The sequence below is a fragment of the Marmota flaviventris genome, chromosome 6 (genome assembly GCF_047511675.1).
Source record: "Marmota flaviventris isolate mMarFla1 chromosome 6, mMarFla1.hap1, whole genome shotgun sequence".
Lineage (NCBI taxonomy): Eukaryota > Metazoa > Chordata > Mammalia > Rodentia > Sciuridae > Marmota > Marmota flaviventris.
The window spans coordinates 61,684,291-61,706,321 of NC_092503.1; the positions used below are offsets into that span (position 1 = coordinate 61,684,291).

The 22,031-nt window shown below is 33.0% G+C and overlaps 1 protein-coding gene and 2 pseudogenes across 3 annotated transcripts in view; 2 read left to right on the forward strand and 1 right to left on the reverse strand.

Annotated features, from left to right (window-relative positions):
• The window catches only part of Ascc3 (activating signal cointegrator 1 complex subunit 3), a 364,887-nt gene that overhangs the window by 25,990 nt on the left and 316,866 nt on the right, over positions 1–22,031 (forward strand). For all 3 annotated transcript variants that reach the window (XM_071613181.1, XM_071613180.1, XM_071613179.1), the window contains exon 4: positions 4,048–4,607. In XM_071613181.1, the coding sequence (XP_071469282.1) occupies positions 4,048–4,607 (560 nt within the window). The remainder of the gene's footprint in view (positions 1–4,047; positions 4,608–22,031) is intronic.
• Positions 8,827–10,066, forward strand: LOC139706051 (Y-box-binding protein 1 pseudogene; annotated as a pseudogene).
• On the reverse strand, positions 19,282–20,441 carry LOC114086856 (proteinase-activated receptor 2 pseudogene; annotated as a pseudogene).

Here is a 22,031-nt window from a genome sequence, read left to right on the forward strand (position 1 = left end):
AGGCAAATATTTGCTAATAAAAAAAAGTATTCCAGTGTCTTTCTGAGTCCCTCTCTTTAAATGTGTTGCAGTTGAAGTATTGTAGCCAGTTTTTTTTTTTTTTTTTTTAGGTTTTTTCATTGATTTATGGATAGAAAATTAGATATCTAAGTGGTTAGGTTTCTAGACTAACTTCATTAAAAGCTTTAAGTTCTGAAATTTCTTGACACTTTTGCCAATTGGTTACTTAATATGTTTTGATTAAAATATCTTGTGGCCAAAACTAGACAACTTAAAATCCCAGTCCTTTTAGAGTACAAGAGTATAAGCAGATAGAAAAAGCTTGAGAAATTTAATGCAGATGTTAACTTGAGCCCGGCCATTTAAAAAGATAATTCAGTACAAAATTTGTGTAAGTATAAAGAAAAGTAAATAAGTTAATTGGGAACAAGATTCTCACAATTAATGTAACATGTCCGGTTTTGGATGCACTTTAGAAAACAAGGGCATGACTAATTACAGATTTGTATTCTGGAAGCATATCACATGCTATTTCTGAGGCTGCCCCTTCCTGAAGAAAACCCAAGTTTTCTGTTTTGCTCTTTGGAGTAAATTCACTTGGTTAAGAGTAAAGCACCTAGGTTTCCTCTGACAATTTACCTTTTTAGAATGAGGGTGGGGCCTGCAGAACTTTGGTACATTAGATAATTCACTCCTCAGATACTTTATCTGTGTTTTACAAACACTAATCATATATTTCAGTTGCCAAACGACCGCTGGCTTAATGGGTTGGTTATACCAGCCAGTTGGGGTACCACCTTCTCTTCTACAATGCCTAGAATTGTCCTCCAATGATCAGCCCATTCATCCGGTCAGTAGGCTGACAGCAGATACTCGTGGTCAACTACGTCATTAAATGCGGACCAAGCACTAGAGCTCAGGTCCCCTTGGTGGATCTGGGAGACACCCTTGAGTGGTTGCTGGCCCACTGCACAACCACAAGTCCTCCTGTGCCTTAGACCTGGGAAACCCATTGTTTTCAGAATGCAGTAGTCAGCGTCTTTGTTGGGTTGCTATTTGTGGCAACAAATGCTAGTGAGGTTCTTAGATTTCATCTGAGTTCTCAGAGTAGCATAGTGCAGGTGCATAGAGATTCGTTTTTGAGAAACTGCTATGTGAAGTGAACATGTGTGGGTTTTAAGTCTAACTTGGACATCTGATGGAGTTGCACAGAAGAAGAGCTAGTCATTATGTAAGGCTGTGAACATTTATGAAGCACCACTACTCAACTAAGTTTATAAATTTTAAAGTATTTTCAAATCTTATAACTGTGAAGTAGTCAAGACAAATATTTGTTAATAAAATATTACATTAAAATGCACATTAAAAATCTTTATATTCCTAAAATGCTATAATCTTTTTAAAAAAAATATTCTGAGTCTACGTTTATTTTCCTTTTATTAAAAGACGGACTTGTGTCAGGCCTGGTGGTACATACCTGTAATTCCATTTATGCAGGAGACTGAGACAGATCCCAAGTTTGAGGATTGCCCTGACAGCTTAGTGATATCTTGTCTTAAAATTTAAAAATAGAAAGAGGTCCTCAGTGATATTCTGTCTTAAAATTTAAAAATAAAAAGGGGTATTCAATGGTAGAGTACCCCTGGGATCAATCCCTGCTACGGCTAAATAAATAAAAATAAAATAAATAAAATGGACTCATTACTTTTTAATGTGTTTTCTTTATGGCAAGATATGTAAATCCTCCATGTTTAAGGAATGCCATTTATGGTTATACCATAATTAACCATTAATTTATTAGTGAATATTTAAGTTAATCCCATTTTAATGATATAGTAGGACTTTATTGCATAATTTCCCAAGATTCATTTATTTAAATTTATTTAGTAAATAAGAATTAGACATAAATCTAGTTTCTAGGAATTTACAGGGAATCAGTGTGATGTAGTGAAAAGAACTTTTGTCTAGAAATTAAGATTGCTGTGAATCTTGTTTAATGATTTAGTTGTTTGATCTGACCCAAAATTTCAAACTGTTTGCATTTTAGCATCTATAAAGTGGAGATAATATTGTGAAAGTTTATAGTATATTGTTTTATAAACATACAACTTGAAAAATGATAATGGCATCTTTACAAAAGCCTGTATATTTATAATTTAGATATAGAATGAGTTTGTAAATGTGAATTCCATTTTTGCTCAGAGTTTAATATCAGTAGTACCAAACTTGTTTAATTATCTGTAGAATTATCACAATCCCTAAATATCCTAAATCTAAATCTCCAAGAAGTGAAAGGTACATAATGAATAAGTCAAATGTACAAAGTCCCATTCAATTAATTTAAAAGCACTATATCGTTTATAGAGTTTTTTCAATATTTTATTAGTTGTTGATGGACCTTTATTTATATGTGGTGCTGAGAATCGAACCCAGTGCCTCACACATGCTAGGTAAGTGCTCTACTGCTGAGCAACCACACCAGCTTCTTTTCATGTGTTTTCTTAAATACAAGAGGAAAAATTGTATGCCTGTGTTCTATAAATTAACTTATAATAAAAGTCAAGACTTCATATTTAAAGAAAGTAGGAATAATATTATAAAATGGTTTATTTTCACACATATAAACTGTTACTCTTCTGTATCAATATAGTAAAAATGTTACTGAGGCATTGTGCTGTAGTGTAAAAATGTAGTCAGTGAGGCCTGTGTTTAGTGTAAATCAACCAATTGTCATATGTAACTAGTTACAGTGAAGAGATTAAAAAAAAATCTACAACATTGTACCGTCCTTGAAACAGGCAACTGAAATTTGGAATTGTAAATGTGGGCAGGATTTGGAACAATCAGAGGCTGTGGGAGAAGACAATAAGTATATGAAAGGACTTAAGCATAGCATAAGATCTCTTTTTTTTCCCCCAACTTTAAAAATTTTAATTAATTTATTTTTTAAACAGTATTTCCCTATATTGTCCAGGCTTGCTTTGAATTCCTTGGCTCAAGTGCCTTGTGCCTCAGCCTCCTGAGAAGCTGGGACTATAGGTGTTACCATACCTGGTGGGATGATTTTGAATGTTAAAAAATCCTTTTTGATTAGAACAGAAAATATATAACAGCCAATAAGACTGAAAAAAAAAAAGTGATGGGTTCAGTTTCCAAGTATGTAGGAATCTGGATCCAGCTGTGTAAGCTGTTTAAGATTTGTGAGTGATAATATCAGAGCCATGCTTTCAGGAAAGTACCAGTGTTAATTATATTACTAACTTTGCCACTATTACTTTAGGTAGGTCACATTGACTTTAGGACCTCTTGAAAGTTTCAGTTCTTTTTGTTTTTTCTGTTGTAACAATATTCTTTGAAATTATCTGTCACAAATAACAGGTTCTTTTCTTTCTGAAAATTGGATATGAGAAGGTAAGTCTTAAAGAAATTAGGAGCTGTTCCTTTACCTTCTATGTAATGAGGAATTTCCTTCTGGTCTCTTTTAAATAGCAGCTTTCTTTTATGCTTTATCATATGGCTCTTTAATTATATTCAGACTTGGTTATATTACATGCTTTTGAATGAGAGCTAGCTCACTTCTATCTATCTGTCTGTCTATCTGTCTAATCTTGTCTTTTGCCATGTATGTTTATGGTACAAATTGGAAAGGCAGTTATATATCATTGGGATTTTGTTCCAGTTCCATAAGTCTATAATTCAGATTTTCTTTTGCACTTATTATGGTTTATTTAAGTAGCTCATCAAATCAGTCTTTAAAGTTTGGTTTTAAATAAATTTAAGCTAGTGTTATAAATTCTTCTAAGAAAGGATTGTTGTTAGGTAGTTTCTGAACTTATATGTAGATTAATTACTGATAATGGTTTATTTACCTAGGATAATTCTTCAGGAATTTGGGCATAGATTTTTCTGCTCCTGAATTGACTGTTTTCCTTAGTATGTTTTGACTGTTGGGATTTAGCTCAAAATGTTTGTAGTTATTTTATTTTGAAAATTGTAAGTTGAATCATGATTCAATTGAGCTAATAATGTTTCTTTGTTTTTGAATAGTTGGAACAGATAATGGGAGAGAAGCAATTGAAAGTGGGGCTGCATTTCTGTTTATGACATTTCACTTGACGGATTCTGTTGGTCACATGGAGACAAAGGCTATCAAACAGATGTTTGGTCCCTTTCCATCATCATCTGCTACTACAGCTTGTAATGCCACTAATCGAATCATTTCTCATTTTAATCAAGATGATCTTACTGCTCTTGTCCAGAAGACAGAAAAGGAATCTAGTGATACAGCATTTTTTGGTAAAAATTTAGCATTTTCATTTGACATGCATGATCTGGACCACTTTGACGAACTGCCAATAAATGGTGAAGCCCAGAAAACTATAAGCCTAGATTACAGAAAGTTTCTGAATGAACATTTTCAGGAGCATTCCACCGCAGAGCTCAAGCCTGTGGAAAAAACAAATGGCTCCTTTTTGTGGTGTGAAGTTGAAAAGTACTTAAATGCAACTTTGAAGGAAATGACTGAAGCACCAAGAATAGAAGATCTTTGCTGTACTTTATATGACATGCTTGCTTCTGTTAAAAGTGGTGACGAACTTCAGGATGAGGTATGGTTGAAGTTATTGAAGTTTTATGTAAATGTGAACCATCTTAATGAAACAGGCTTTTGAAATTTTGTCTGTGTGTGTGTGTGTGTGTGTGTGTGTGTATGTGTGTGTGTGCATGTGCTAGAAATCGAACTCAGGGCCTATGGCATTCTAAGCCCAAATTGTACCACTTAACTATATAGCTCCAACCCAGGAGACCTTTAACAACTTAGCTACACTCCCATCTTTTTTTATTTTTTATTTTGAGACAGAGTCTTACTGAGTTGCTGAGGCTGAGTTTGTACTTTCAATCCACCTGCCTCAGCCTCCTGAACCACTGGGATTACAGGTGTCAGCCATTGTGTCTGGCTCAAAATAGCTTTTTAAAACATAGATAGTTAGCAAAGAAAGTACTCTTTTAACATTATGCTATAGGACTCAATTATGTAGCCAGTGATTTTACCTAGCAGGCATGTATATAATTGTCCAGTGTATAGTTACGAAAGGACTGACAGAATAATGAATAGTGGAAGAGTCGCAAGGCAATAGTTGAGCCTCTGTGTGTGCCAGTTATTGGGATAGTCCTGTTTAAATCTGTTGTCCTGTTGTAATTAGTACATTTATTCTGAAAAAAATATAGATTTGAATGATAAATTATATAGCACTCTAGTAATAACTGTATAGCATTTTATATTTCTAAGAGTTCTGTGAATAAAAATAACAAACTTAAAAATATTAGGAATTTTATCCTCATATTAAATGACATATTGATTTAGAAAAACTTTTTTACTTATTTCTATGTTTGAAACCGTAACTTGAAAAACAGATTGATCTAGAAATAATTGGATTGATATTTTAGATCACTTGTTCAATAAAGTATTTTTATAAGTTTTCTCCTGTCATGTGAAGGAAAGCATGATTTTAATCTCTTTTTGTGCTGCAGTTTGGTTATATTTGAAGTGGTGAAAAGTTTATCTTCAGGGTTTTAGTTTTGCCCTTAATCTGCTGTCATTTCATAAATTTAAAATTACGGTCAACCCAATTTTAATACTGGATAGATTGAGTAATATATTTGATGAAGATTAAGAGAGATGACATTAAAAAAAGAGAGATGACATACTATTATAGGAAGGGCAGAGGCTTTGAAACCAGATATTTCTTCTTTTCCCATTTATTGCTTGTGAGAATAGGTAATCCAATCTCTCAGAAGCTCATTTTCTAGTTGACTTATCTCAAGTGAATACTAATATCAAGAAAAAGGATTTGTGTAAGCATTAAATATGATACCATATATGAGCTGGAAAGTAGCATATGGTAAATACTCATTACAATATAGATATAATTATTTTTGGTGGTTATTATTGGAATTAAGGTTTTAAATAATTTGAAGTATCAGGAATACAGGGGAAAATAATTTTTAATTAATTTAGGGAATTAGCTAACTAAATTTTGAGGGAACAGTCCCATGGTAGTGATAAATATTGTGCTGATTAACCTTAGTTTGGAAGTAAGATACCTTACTTCTGATTTTCTTAATTCTATGATCAGTCTTATATACCTTGAATGTTTCAGACTTGGTTTAACTTATATCAGATCTGTTCTACATTATTAAATGAATTTTATTTATTACTGTGGAAATAATAATTATTTTAAAAATTGTGATTTAAAAAATCTTACTGTATTTGCTTATTATAATTCAATATATAGCAGATAGCCTATTTAATTGTAGTAAACTGAAACTTGTAAACATTAGACTAATGGATATTGTATTTTCTGAGTAAACCATAAAACTATTCTATTTACTTCTGAATATCTAGAATAAAGTTTGTATTTCTTAGTTCATCACCACACCCTTAAAATAACTGAATCTCATTATTGAAGGGAGAATATATTCTGGTTCTCAGGATTTTCTCATAATTGGTTTCATTGCAAGGTCAGATTGACTGGGGGTATCCACCCATTTGTCATATGTTTATTGAATACTATATTACTAGGTACAGTTCCAGTTAATGGACATAAAAAATGAATAAGACAGCAACCTTGCTTTCATTGAATTAATTATTAAACAGAAAAAGACATATCACATAACTTTTTATGCCCAAGCTGGCCTCAAACTTGAGATCCTCCTGCTTCAGGCAGAGTTGCTGGGATTACAGGTATATGCCATCACACCTGGCCATTTTCTGTGTCTCTTGAATTCTTAAAAGTATCTTCCTCCTTATTATTCTTGTTTTTTAAAATTTTTTTAGTTGTTGATAGACATTTATTTTATTCATTTATTTTATGTAGTGTTGAGGATCGAACCCAGTGCCTCACACTTGCTAGGCAAACACTCTACCACTGATCCATAACCCCAGTCCCTTATATTTTTATATGTAATTAAATTTAATTGTTTACTGTTTGTTCTTACTAATTTGTAAGCTCCCCAAAGAATGTGTTGGTCTGTTCAAATAGAAAAAAATGTATGGAAATTTTTAAGGGACTAATAAATTTTATTAAATTAATGAAAGCTTCACAACAAAAAGCACTTAAAAATATCATAGGTATTCTACTATATACAAATGGGGGCATAAAAGAACAAGTCATAGACTCTGTAGAGGGTTTTATATTTGTAGAGGAGTATTTGTAGAGGAATTTAAGGTTAAGCTAACTCTTAAAATATGACTAGATATAACCTTTCCAAGTGGACCAGGAAAGTAGGGAGCAAATTTCAAACTAGAGAAAGAACACCATGTGTTCAGACATCTGTAGGATGCAAAGGGGGTGTGAAAAGAGACAAGGGATAACAAATAGGAAAGAGACAATTAGGGGAAGATCCTTGTATATCTTTTTAAAGTATATTATAAGCTATTCTGAAGCCTAGTTGGTCTGGTTCATTGCTTTTTCAACCAGAATTTAATGGATAGTTGAACACATAAGTGAATACTTTACAATTTGCCAGTGGCTTGAGTTGTAGAGTTTTGAAAGGTTCATCCCCTCAGTATTTTGGTTTTCTTAACTATGAATGAAAATGAATAGGGGCTGGGGTTATGACTCAGTGGTGGAGCACTTTCCTAGCATGTGTGGGTCACTGAGTTTCATCCTCAGCACCACATAAAAAATAAATAAAATCAAGGCATTGTGTCCACCTACAGCTAAAAATATCTTCAAAAAAGAAAATTAGCAATCGTTATGATATCTCTTTGTTCCACAGTATAAGTTTTTTATTTTTATGCTTCAATTAATTTTATGCTTTAAATAATTTTTCTGTGCACTTATATTACCCTCTTTCAAGGGTAATTAAAAGGTAACCAGTTCCTATGATAGCACAGGAATTTTAATTTGTTTTTAAGCTTTTATTTGACTGTTTAAGAATGTTTAAGTAATCATGTTGTTTGCTGTTGCTCCAGAAATTTATAAGAGCCATGGGAACATATTTTTGCATACAAATTAAAAGAAGCATACAAAAAGCTACTTTTATGCTGAAAGCATGTTTGTTCCTTAACATGTGATTTGTCGACCCTTGAACAACATGTTGGGTTTGAACTACCCAGGTCCTCTTACATGCAGATTTTTTCAAGATTTGCAATAATTTGAGACAACTTGTAGATGAACAGTGTAGCCCAGAAAAGAAATCAAGAAACTTAAGAAGAAGACATGTCATGAATGTATCAAATGTATATAGATAATAGTCTTTGTTATAATTTACCACTATGCATATACCCAACTTGATAACAAGTTAAAATTTATCAGAACTTATGCAAACACATACCACACATGGCATCACTTGCAGATGAGAGAAATGTAAGCCATTAAAAATTGTAGTATTAATTGTATATGTATAAAATTAACCGTAGTAATGCGTACATTGCTACTATAATAATTTGATAGCCCTCTACTGTTTCTGATTTGGTGAGCTCAAATGTTGTATCCACTTAAAATACTAATTATCTTCTTGTAAGCAGTTCACCTCTTCAATAAATTTCATATGACAGTAAGAAGGATCTCTTGAAGTTCTTGCATATTTTCCACTATATATTTTATTTATACACACACACACACATAATGCAAAGTATGTGTTAACCCACTGTGTATGTAATCAATAGCAGATTATCAGTAGTTACGTTTTAGAGGAAACAAAAGTTACAAGTGGAGTTCTCTTGGGAGTGGAGAACAGACAGTGGATTTCACTAAACTCTCAGCAGTCAGAGCAGTGAGGCCAAGTAGTTGCCTGCTGCCCCTCTGCCCCTCCCTCGGTGCTATGGACACAGTGCCTGGCACCACAGACAGTTGTACAGGACACAGTTACTCAGGGAAGGTTTGAGGAACCTTAAAAAGTTTATTTTGAGGAATAGATTTGTTTTAACCAACAGGAATGATATATTTGTATACTATACTGCCATAAAAGAGTAACTTCAGGAAGTACCTTTACAGTGCAGGAGATGGAGAGACTGTGTAATTTGATGCTGTTGAAGGAAAAAAATGATGTGGAGGTGGAAGATGTTATAGGCCCTGGTAAAGTTTCAGTTCAAGGGTATAAATACATAGCAGTCTTCAGCCATTGTAGATGCTATTTACATTGTAGGAATCCTCCATGCAATTACCAGCAGAATTACCAGAATAGTGAGCATGGGAGGAAAGAAAAGAGGGATCCCAGAGTGCTTGGGAAGGCCAGGCCCAACAAAGCTGGTCCTACTGAAGATGAAGGTTGTCACCTTACTCCTATGGAGACTCCATGAGGCATGAACTACAATATTCCAACCTTCCTGTGCATGGAGAGGTGAGGGAGGCTGCTGACAACCAGGCTGCAGGAGAACAAGATAGTCCAGTTGTAGAGAAATGTATTAGGCATATAGACCATGATTCTTCAGGTACCCTTCTTGCCTAAGACAGTCTAGAGAAGACAGCAACAAAAAGGATAAGAAATATCAAGGAGATGAGACTAAAGGTCAGTAGCCCCCTCAACACTGGTACCACAGCAACTTCAGTCACCAATATATAGATGTCCTGAAACTCGAAGCCACAAGATGGCAGAGTTAAAAGCAGCAAATTCACTGGTTGAGAGTTCATCCACTCCCAAGGCTTGGTAAGACAGATGAGTGAATGTCATCTTTATCATCACTATCATCATCCACACATTCAGCTAGAGGAATGAATATGAAATTCCAGCAATAAGAAATGAACAAAATATTGGAATAGAAGACCTTAAGTGTTTACTTTTTGTCTCTTAACCAGATAACTAGGACTCTCTGCATTATCTGTGTAGCCTGGAGTTTTTATTTTATTTTATAATTTTACTTAAAGATATCACTTTGGTAATGTGTGTGTGTGTGTGTGTGTGTGTGTGTGTGTGTTAAGCCTGTTTTTTCTCTGTATACCTTAAAATTTTAAAAATCATGCATATCTGGTCAGTTGATATTTTTAAGAATTTTATTTTCATTTGTAAAATGACAATTTGACTTTTTCAAAATTAAAGAAACTGAAAGCAATTATTAATAAAGTTCTCAAGTAATTTTAAAAACGATTATATGCAGATTTTCAACTCTGTGATTGATGGGTACATCTAAGCCCACGTAAGGGTCAGTTGTACTCCTGTGTTCTTCTAGGTGTTGAACAATAAAACAAGCCACTTCTTAGCTTTTCCTAATATTGTGCTCTTTTTGTCCCCTACCTTGAGCCTCTAAGTAACTCTCTCCTTAGGAATTTTTTCTTTTGAACTCTGATACCAAGTAATTTCTTTAAGACTATAGTCTTGATTATTGAGCCTTAGCATTTGATTGAATAGGAAATCTCCAAGGTTCTTCAAGGTTTTGAAATTAATTACTTTAAAAATATTTATTAAAGTTAATGTATTTTAATCTTCAGAGGTAAGACTTGAACATTCTATGTTTTCTTAATTAAGACCTGTCCATTATTGATATAGATGTCTTCCTGTTGCTGCTTGTTGTTTCATTACCAGAATTGTAGCGGTAGGGTTAGTTCTATTGTGATTGTATAGTTCATGGGCTTTCAACAGAAATTTTCCCCCTAGGAAGTGTATAGGTCTGGACCAGGCTTTCCTCCTTGACACAACCAGTCTTGCAAAGTATAGGAGCCGTATCCTCTGTAAAGATGAAAAGTATTGAGGCTCAGTTGTTTTTGACAGTCACAAAGCAGGGCAATGTTAGAAATTCTGGGACTTTTTCCCCAACATAGACCTCCTTTCTATCTAGTAGACCATGAGATTTTTTTTGAAGAGAAGAGTAGGTACTGAAGATTCTTCGAGGGAATTTCTTTTTTCTAAAGCCAGGACAAGTTCTGTCTCTGCCTCTGTGTTGTTATGGTGGGCAAATCACCACAGCCTTGGGAACTAAATATTATAAAGTATTTACTTCACAATGTTATTGCAAGGATTTGTGAGATAATATATATCAAACAACCAGCATAATGTTTCATCAACTTAGGCTTTCTAAGGTTAGCACCAGTGTTTGCACATATCAGTTTTGACTGTACTCCTTACAGATTAGAAAATACATTTTTATCTATGCCTTATATGTGGATATTTTAAGTAATTATTCAAATGATGGTTGAGGACTGGGTCTTGGGAAATATGAAAAGAGGGGTCTGAAAGACTGGCATATTATAGATGTATTAGAGCATACATATTTCTTAGTATTATTTCAGTATTTGATGCTATTTGCAGAGCTATTGATGCCAATGTAAATATTGATGGAGTTATTTTATAATCAGTCCTTAGAAAAAGTGACTTTTGAGTTTTTTTGATGTGATCATAAAGTTTGCTTTTGTGCATATGGGGCTTCTTCTTTATAGCATTTGTAATTTGACATTTGCTATTAGCATTATCTCTTGCCTCTAAGCAGATGGTGTTACTTGACCCAGACAAGTTCATGTCTGAAACTAGACCTATTCCAGAAATGTGCTTAATTCAAGAAGTAGGAGATATTTGGTTAGATTGTCTTCTGAGGTAACTCTGTTTTATTCATGTTTATTTGTATCATAAAGATTCTAGCACCCTGGAAATTTTGGTGTAGAATACTTACCATGTTTAATGTAGTGGTTCCCAAACGTTTTGCTTTCAAAAAAATTTTATACGCTTAAAAATACTTTTAAGGGCTTTAAAAAATGTTATTTAGCCCTATTGAAATGGTATCAGAAATTAAAACATAAAAATTTTTAATATAAGAGGCAGGAGTTGTAGCTCAGTGGTAGAGTGCTTGCCAGGCACATGTGAGCCACTGGATTTGATTCTCAGCACCATTGTAAATAAATAAAAATAAAGGTATTAAAAAATATATACAGTAAAGTTTAAAAAATTAATAAATTATTGAATCAGTGTTTGTTTATAAATCATTTAAAATAATACTAAATCATTTACATTAAAGAATATTTTATATGAATAACAATTTCTAAAATATATAGTATGAAGAATGGAATGAATTGTATTATGTTTTTGCAAATCAATTCAGTGTTTGGACTTCTGCATTCAATCTACTAATATCATATGTTACTTTATTTGACTTTGGAAAAATTTCACTTACTTTGTACTCCAGAGAAGTTAAGAATGAAAAACAGAAATAATGTTTTATTATTAGTATGAAATATTTTGACCTTATGGACCTTTTGAAAGGCTTGTAGAGATTTCAGACCACAGTTTGAGAATCACTAATTTAATGCATATTATAGTTAGGCAAACAGGATGCAGTGATTTATTTATTTATTTTTACCTATGATAGGTATTTGAAATATTACTGTGCTGAAACATGGCAATATTATTATTTTTAATGCATAATAGTGAGATTCATCATGCCATATTTGTACATGCACATAATTTGATCATTCTCATTCCCCAGTATCTTCCCTTCCCTCACAACATTGTTATTACTTTTATTAATCTCATTATATAGTTAGTATCATTGCTTTATGAAAAGTTTCTCCCTTCTGTAGGTGCCATACTTTCTCTTTGGTAGAATTAGCACTACTGAGCAGTAAGGAAGACAACAGTATCAACCAGGTTGGATTAAAACTGTGTCTCTTCAGCTAGGAGAACCTAATATATATTGCTTTTTTTACAGACTTTACATCAGATAATCAAAAGAAAATCTACTTTTTATCCCCAGTCAAAAATTATACTTTTAAAGAATGTTTAGAATCATAGAATTTCTTAACCCTGTATAGTAGTTGTGTCTAGCATTCTATCCAAATGAGGATCACTATGCAATGAGGCATATCTATTGTAATGAAGTTTCCTTTTTTCAGAAGGTACCATATCCTTTCTAGAGTAGTTCTCTTGTAAATGATTTGTTTTGCTGAACTGGTACTACTTCTGTTACTTTGGTCATTAATCCTGTATAAATGCAGTAGGACAACAAAGTCATACATACCTGGTCTTATATGACTGCATTCTTAACATACTATAGCACTTAACTTTTTCATTCCTTAGTCTTTTTTAAGTGCAAAACTCCTTCAGTTTTTCTTCATATCGATATTAATCCATTATCAGTAGAATTTAGAAATGGTTGTTCAGTGTTCCAGTAGTACTGATGTGTAGAATGCTGTCATTTCATCTTTTATACTTCATCATTTATACTTTCATTTACTCTGTCAGTCTTAGAATGACTATCCTAATAGTCTCATAGGAAACTAATTAAGATTGTTTTGTAATGACTTGCAAATCCTGTGGTCTGTTGTTAAATTGACATGCCTCAATGTTAAGATAAAACATTTAAGTAGTTTTCACAATCCATTGATTTATTTTGTTTTAAGTTGGAGACTTTGGCTATAATCATTGTTTTTAGAAACAACAATGATTGTGATATTAAATCCATATATAGTTCTGAACCTTTCAGTGTCTGAAAACCTGAGTTTATTCAGAGAGGCCAGGATATTCCTTACTACTTTCTTCCTTACCTTAGATAGTGCTTATGGCTTTTGTTTTGCTTTTAAAGCCACTATTTTTTGTAGAGAAGATGAAAGTTAGTTGAGAACTGATTGTTTCTCCCATCTTCTCCAAAGAAGAACATTTTTTTGTTTTCATTTCCTTGTTTGGGCATTGATAAAAGGACTTTGTTATTTCTCATTTTTGTGTACCCAGGTGTTTTTTTTTTTTTCTAAAGAGATTTAAACTTGTAGACATAGCGTAATATATTATTAAAATGTGCATAGAAAATGTTTGTTTTCACTGTAATTTTGCTGCTGTTTTTTCTCTAATGTCCCTCTGTTTTTTTTTTCCCCAGTTTTATGGTTAATTTTTTTAACTATTGTTTATTAGATCCCAGTTTTTTTCTTTTAATTTTTTCTGGATTGTGATGGAAATTCTAGTGTGATTGCCGTTGTTAATGCCACTTATCTTTATATACAACTTCATTTCTTAATTTAAAAAGATATATCATTATTATAGAGATTCAGAACATTTATAAATTATGAGATCTAAAGAATCTATAATGTCACCATTATGCATTTATAAGCCACTATAAATATTTTGGAGTATGAATTTTTAAATATAAACACTTTAAGAATTGGGTCATATAGTATATATAATTTTGAACCTACTTTTTTTATTTTTATTTTTATTTTTTTTTGCATTTCAAAATATACCTTGTTTTTATAGTAACCAATTATAAGTTACATATGTGTTTAATATACATCTATGCATATACATATATGAAAGTTTTAATTTAATTTTTAATGAAAAATTTTCAAGGAAATTTGAAAAATTATTATTGAACACAAACAATAAATAAAAATTAATAAACCAGACAGAAAAATTTGATGACAAGTTTGGTACATAAGGAAATACTTTCTTATTGTACAAATTTATCTTCTTCTTTGTCTATAATGTAAATTACTTGTTTTTTGTTAAACTTGCAATTTTTTTTATTAGTTGCACATGACAATACAATGATCTTGACATATCATACATTTGAGTCAAATGGTGTATAATTTCTCATTTTTCTGAGTGTACAGGTTGCAGAATCACATTTTGAACCTATTTTTTTATTAGTTAAAATTTTCTCCTATGCATGTTTTTATGAAAATATTCTATTATATAATTTTGATGGTTGCAGAATATTAGATTTATCATTATATCTAAATTCCCCCATCTTTTTCTTTTTAAAATACTTTTTTTAACTGTAGTTGGACACAATATCTTTATTTTATTTATTTTTTATGTGGTGCTGAGAATCGAACCCAGTGCCTTGCACGTGCCAGGCGAGCACTCTGCCACTGAGCCACAACCCTAGCCCCCCCAGTCTATCTTTTTCTCCTTCTTCTTTCCCCCATCTTTTCCTTCCTCCCTTCCTCCCTCCCTCCCTCCCTCCCTCCCTTCCTTCCTTCCTTCCTTCCTTCTTTCTTTCTTTCAAATTCCTAGGCTCAAATGATTTTGCTTTCTCCTCTTTCTCTAAAGTAACTGGTGGTTGAGTGTATAGGCCCATGCCACTGTGCCTGGGGAAATTTATCTGCTATTGAAGATATAAGTTATACTTAGTGTTTTACTATTATAAATAATAGTCTTTGTACCAGAGACTCTTATGCTAAGCAATTATTCTTTCTTGAATATGTTCCTATCAGTGAAAATTTTATCTCTGAATTGCAGTTGTCCCTTAATACCCAGGAGCCTCCATGGATACCAAAATCCAAGTATGCTCAAATCTCTTATTTAAAATTACATAATATTTGCATATGATAGTATGTATACATCCTCCTGTATACTTTAAATAATCTTTAATTTACTTATGTTATTTTATCCAATGTAAATAACTTATAAATAGTTTTTATACTGTGTAGGGAATAATGACAAGAATAAGAAGTCTGAACATTTTCAAGAAAGATGCATTTTTTCCTAAAATTTTTTTTTTTTTAAGATCTCAATAGTTATTTATTTATTTTGGAGTACCAAGTATTGAACTCCAGGACACTCAACTACTTTTTGATGTATAGTTTGTGGAATTCATAGGTGCATACTCTCTTAATACAGAGGGCCAGTTGCCTTGAATCTGCTACTTTACATTTCTACCTGTAAGGAGTGTCCTTGTACTGAACATTCTTTTTTTTGGTACTGAGGATTTAACCCTGGTAAGCTTAACCACTGAGCCACATTCCCAGCCCTTTTTATTTTGTACTTTAAGACAGGATTTCGCTAAATTGCTTAGGGCCTTGCTAAATTGCTGAGGCTGACTTTGAACTTGTGATCCTTCTGCTTCAGCCTCCCAAGCCACTGGAATTACTGACATGTGCCACCGCGCTTTGCTGTCATTCTTGACAATCTTATATATTATACTTAAAAAAAAAAAAAAAAAAAAAAACTCTTGCCTATTGAATAGAGAGAAAATAGTATCTTTTTTTTTTTTAAGAGTCAGTACTGGTGATTGAACCCTGGACTTCATACATGCTAGACAAATGGTCTAACACTGAGCTACACTCCCAACCCATTTTATTTTTATTTTGAGATAGGTTCTTATTACATTGCCTAACCTGGCCTCAAACTTGCAGTCTTCCTGCCTCAGCCTCCGAAGTAGCTGGGATTACAGGTTTGTACTACCACACCTCGTGTATCTTACTCTCTTAAGTACATTTAAAAATTACTATTGAGGTTAAAGATTTTTTTTCATGTTATTTGTAAACTTATTATTATTTTTCTTGTGAGAGTTGCCCATTTTTCATTAGTAAGTACATTTAAAAATTACTATTGAGGTTAAAGATTTTTTTTCATGTTATTTGTAAACTTATTATTATTTTTCTTGTGAGAGTTGCCCATTTTTCATTAGATGGAGTTACTTTTTCACATATAAGAAGCATATTAAGATTTGAAAGTTTTTGTAAGGAGGCAGTCTGTTCATCTATCTTTTCATGTAAAAATATTCCTTTAGTATTATGCTAAGAAAGGCAATCCCAAATACATGATTGAAACTTCCATCATTTTGGACTTTTTAAAAAACTTTAGTCTCATTGGTTTTGGTTGGAATATTACTTGGATCAGATGTATCTGTTCTTTTTTCTTAATTTATGGATATATATTTATCCTCAAGTGACATGGTCATTTTCTCCCAAGGTTCTTAATACTTCCATATTGTCTCCTATTTTAGATTGTTTATTCCTACTTATAGGAAAGCATTTTAGGGATGAGATTTTCATGAAGAAAACTCAAGAATCATTTCTTCTATTTTTACCTGAATGTAACATTAAGAAAAGGGTAAGATAGTGAAGTATTTTACCTGCTATAACAGATTTCTTAAGATTTATCATCTATATTAGGAAAGTGCTGACTACATAAGGTTAAATATTTATATCCAGGAATACTGTTAGTCCAGATAGGAAGATCTGTTTTAACAGATGTATCTATAAAAAATAAATTCAGTGACAGCTATAAATTCAAATGGTTAAAGATATAGACACTGAGGTTAGACATGTGTATGATCCTTAGCTCTTCTATTTAAAAACTGTTTGACCTTGGCCTTCTTTGAGTCTTAGTTTTATTACTTGTTATGTGCAGACCGTATAGGTAGCTTTCCATCCAGGTTGGCTATGGCTATGAAAATATGTAATGCTCTTGAAGCTCTTATAATAGTGCTTAGCATATGGTGAGTGCTCCCTATATATTGACTATTGTAAATAATATTGTATAACTAGCCAACAATATAATTTTATTAACTAAAATATAGCCTTCTGCATGGGTGATGATAATTCTTTTCATTTTTGTGCTCTTCAGATTACTGGCACACTTTAAAAGAAGCTATAATCTTACTGAAGTTATGTAGAGGAGAGTTACTAGTTGGTGAAGGATGTAGAAATCATGTATTATGATGAGTACTAGAAAGAAAGTATAATTAGCTATCCTCTTCAAGGGAAAGCTATGGTGGGATGGGGGATAAGCATATTATTTTAAGAGCTATAAGTGAAACAAGAGTGGTCCAAGGGTTATAACTAGTATATCTTGATAAAAAGGTGTTTGAGGATACATCTCAGCTCAGGCAGACCTTTTCATTTTTCAGACTCCTTTAAAATAATGAGCTCTGTTGGTGAGTAATGTGATTTGTTATTGCAGATATAGAAGCATTTGCTGAATCATCGTTTTGTTGAAATTTGTAGAAGATTGGATTTTGATGACTTTTAAGATTCCTGTCCATCTCACAAGTTTTTGAGGTTATATGTTGTTATGATATGAGTAAAAAAAATATTATTCATTATTAAGCTCATAGTTAGGACTTAGAAATGCTTGCCATTACCATTTTGCAGCAATAAAAGATTCCAAACTAAAGTGCTCTTAATTGGAATGGTTGCTCAAGAAGCATCCATTTATTTTCTTTCTTTTTTTTTTAAATCATAGAAAAAGGATCATGTGTTATTTATAAGCCAATCATAACTTTAAAAGTCAGAAATACAACAGGTATATAAAGTCATTTTGGAGTCAGGTGTTTCTTAAATATGCTGCAAATCCTTGTGTATTCCTGCTGCTTTCCAAACAGGTGTGGTTCAAGCCTTGTGAACACTGTGAAATTTTATATTTGGTAAGAAGTGAACAACACTGACAATAAATATGCCAACATTTTTTAAAAAATACTAAGTGGTAAATGCTATTTTTAGTTACAAAATGGTCTTACTCAAACTGATGTTAGTAAAAAGTGATACAAAATTTGTTTTATTAGAGAGCCTCATTGTATTTTTCTTGACTAGTGATACACACAAAAACACAAGGATAAATAAAGAAATAACTGAAAAGCCCAATAAGTCAACCAGAAAATTTCATTATAAGCTGAATACAAAGAGGCACAACTCTATTTATTTATTTATTTTGGTACCAGGGATTGAACCCAGGAGTACTTAACCACTGAGCCACATCCCCAATCCCATATATATATATATATATATATATATATATATCTCAATATATATATTGAAATAGGGTCTTGCTAAGTTGCTTAGAGCCTCCGTAAGTTGCTGAAGCTGACTTTGAACTTTTGATTCTCTTGCTTCAGCCTCCTGAACCACTGGGAGTATAGACATGCACCACCACACCCAGTGCAAAACTTTCTTATTAGGTTTTCTTTGTACAGACTATTGAGGCACCTCGTCAAGTGGCAGCAAACCTCAGACCAGTGGTTCTCAAACTCGTGTGTAAACATCACACAGGTTTATAAAATGTCCCTATTCCCACAGTCTTGTGTTGTTATTACCAAAGCTAAGGAACCTGTACTTTTAGCAAGATCCCCAGTGAGTTTGAGGAAGTGTACAAGAATGCCTCTTACTGAACATTTGAATTGTGTTGCCTAACCCAACCTCAATGCTATTGGTTGGAAATCTGACTCTGAGCAGCTTGTTTACCAAGTCAGATTTCTCATTTGTAAAATCAGTCAATTAGACTGCTCTCTAGAGGCCCTCAAGCCCTAACAAGGCTAACTAAGATGGATCCTATCTTAGTGTCAGACAGAAACCTAGTCCTCATGTCAGGTGTAGTTCTTGCAGATAACAGGGTTTCTGTCTTTATCTTGCTATATCTTCCTCTGTGGGTTCAGTTTTTGAGACATCTAAGTAGGAGAATTCTGACACATATCTATGATAATGTGGGAGACTTATGCAAACAAGGAAGTCTCCAGCAATCCTGGGATAAGCTGCATATACACGTGCTAAGCCCTGGTTGGTTAAGAAATAACAGCCACCTCCCCACAATGGTAAGCAGGCTTCACATAGTTCTGTAAAACTATCTGTGGAGCTGGTAAACTTAATAGGTTTTAACACTGGTTGAACTTGAAGAGTAAGCATTGGATTTCCTGGAGAATTTGAGGTGAGGGATATTTGCATTCGCTTCACAGTCCTGAGTCTTCAACAAAGGAGAGCACTCTTTGCATGCTCCCTGAAATTGAGAAACAGAGTAATAGACAAAAGGGTCAGTGCTGCTTTTGAGGGTAGACAGACAGAGGGCTACAGTGTACAAGACAAAGACATGGGTCTGGCCTCCGCTTTTAGTCAGGAAATAATGCCACAAGTAGAAGTTACTAGGAGTGAAGCAGATCAAGTATATGGCCGGATAGGGACAATGAATGTGATGGCCCTCTCCCTTTTCTGAGTGTTCACCCATGGCAGAAGATTGGAACATTCTGAGCATGAGCACGTAGGCAGAGGCTGTGAGGGAAGTTGGGAACACAAAGACTCCAATGTCCAGAGAGGGGAAGTAATTAACTTGTCTCCCACCAACATCACCTCAGGCAAGACATGGAAGGTAGATGGTTTGCTTCCTGATATATAAGGAGACAGTGACCAGAAAAATTAGCAGCCATATTCCCAGGGAGACACAAACAGCAATCTTTACATTCTTTCTGGTGTGCACCATGGGGTTTCTGATGCTCTAATACCTTTGCACACTGAGGCAGGTCATGAAGAGAATGGAATAGTATATATTCCCATAGAAAAAGGCCAATGATCACCTTGCAAAGAGATTCCCCATAAATCCAGTTGTTTCCCTGTTTGTGGTAGGCAGTCTTCAAGGAGAACCAATTAACAGAAAGTTTGTCAAGGTCATATTTGCCATGTAAATAAATTACAGCAGGGTATTTCTTCCTTGTTTGGAAAAGAAAGAACAGCAGGGTCATGCCATTCCTTGGCAAATCAACCACAAATACAATTGTTGAGACAATTGGAAGAAAGATGGTAGTAAGCTTCCTGGTGAAGGTGGACATAGAAAAAACTCATCCATAAAAATATCTGGTTCCAAACCTAGTTCCACTGTAACTCCTTTTCTGGTGATTGGAGGTGGGGAGTCATCATGCTTACCAATAGGCTTCTTCCTTTAGAGGTTCCCTTGTATCCTCCATTGGTCTGACTGCAGGAGGCAGAGGCTGCCAGCTGGATTGCACCCCTCCATTTTCTTTTGACATAATTCATTCATTCATTCTCTACTGTGTGCTAAAAACTCCTAATTGTTGGACATAATCTAGTGAAGTTTCATCAGTTTATACCTATCATCTTGCTTCCTTCCAAGTCTTAGAACTTTTGTGTGTATATGTGTATGTTTATTTATTTAAAAGAATCGGGTCATAACATTTTATTTAATACAATAAATGTTGTTAAGACTAATTCAGATGAACACACATATTGAGAATTACCTGGAATGTATTGTCAGTTTGTTTACACAAATCTGATTATTAGATTTAGAAATTTGCTGAAGGCATTCACTTAAATGCTTAAGACGTAGTGCATGTATTTTGTTCAGTTTTATATACTCACACAAGTGATCATAAAGTGTTTTCTTCAGAGGTAATTAGAACTAGCATGACTTCTTTCTAACAATTAAACTGTCAATTTGCCATATATATAAAGTAAGTTTTTTTTAATATTCATTTTTTAGTTTTAGGTGGACCCAATATCTTTATTTTATTTTTATGTGGGGCTGAGAATCGAACCCAGTGCCTCATGCATGATAGGTGAGCACTGTACCTCTGAGCCACAACCCTAGCCCTAAGTTTTTAAATATACATTGATTCCTAGTTTTAACTTTGTTTACTAAACATTAATAATAGTATATGGGAAATAAGTGGTGTTCACATTCCAAGTGTCTTAATTTTAAGTGTTATATGACCTTTGTTTTAGGTTTGGTAAGTTATATGAGATTAAATATCTTTAAATAATGAGCATTAGCTATTATGAAAATATAATTCATCTGATTCCCTGTAAGCAACAATTTGCACAGCACATCTTTTCCTAGCAATAAGTAAATGATGTCCTAATTTTCATGGGTATTTTCTTATGTTATTATAACTATTTTGAAATGTAGAATACTTAGTAGTTTTCTATGCAACAAACCAAACTAAGAATAATTTAGAAATTAAAAAATATTTCTGCTTATTGTAATTATCTAATATTTAATTCCACATGAACTGTCATTTTAAAGCTTTTTTCAGAATTACACAGCTTTTAACATCTTCTACTTTTATCATACTTCATTATTCTTAGTTTTAATATGTACATTATTTACATTATATGCAAATCAAATTGTATATTATCTAAAATTAGACTATTGAATAGTTTTTTTGCATACTATGCTTGTTTTTATGTAGCTTATATGCTGTTTATGACTTTAATGTGTAGAACAACTCTAGTTTTTAAAATGTGTGTCTCTGTATAATTTGAAAGAAAACACATGGGTTTTCTTTATGAGAATCAGAATTATTCTCTATTTCTTGAGGCTTTTTTTTGGTTATGCACTAATGCATTTATTTAGGTTTTATACTTTGCTTAGAATTTCAGCCTGAGTAGAAAATTTGTAAATTATCCTGATTTAATACCCAACATTATTTCAGTGTCATAAAATCTTAAAATGGGTTTCTTTTTTAAAATTTTTAATTGTTTACAACTGCTTATTATGCTATTGGAGAGAACATTTGAAATATATTAAATTTAGTGACCTCAGGACATTTATTTTATTGTATGTGAAATATAAAGGGTTTCAGAGGTAAATTTTCAAAAGAGATGTAT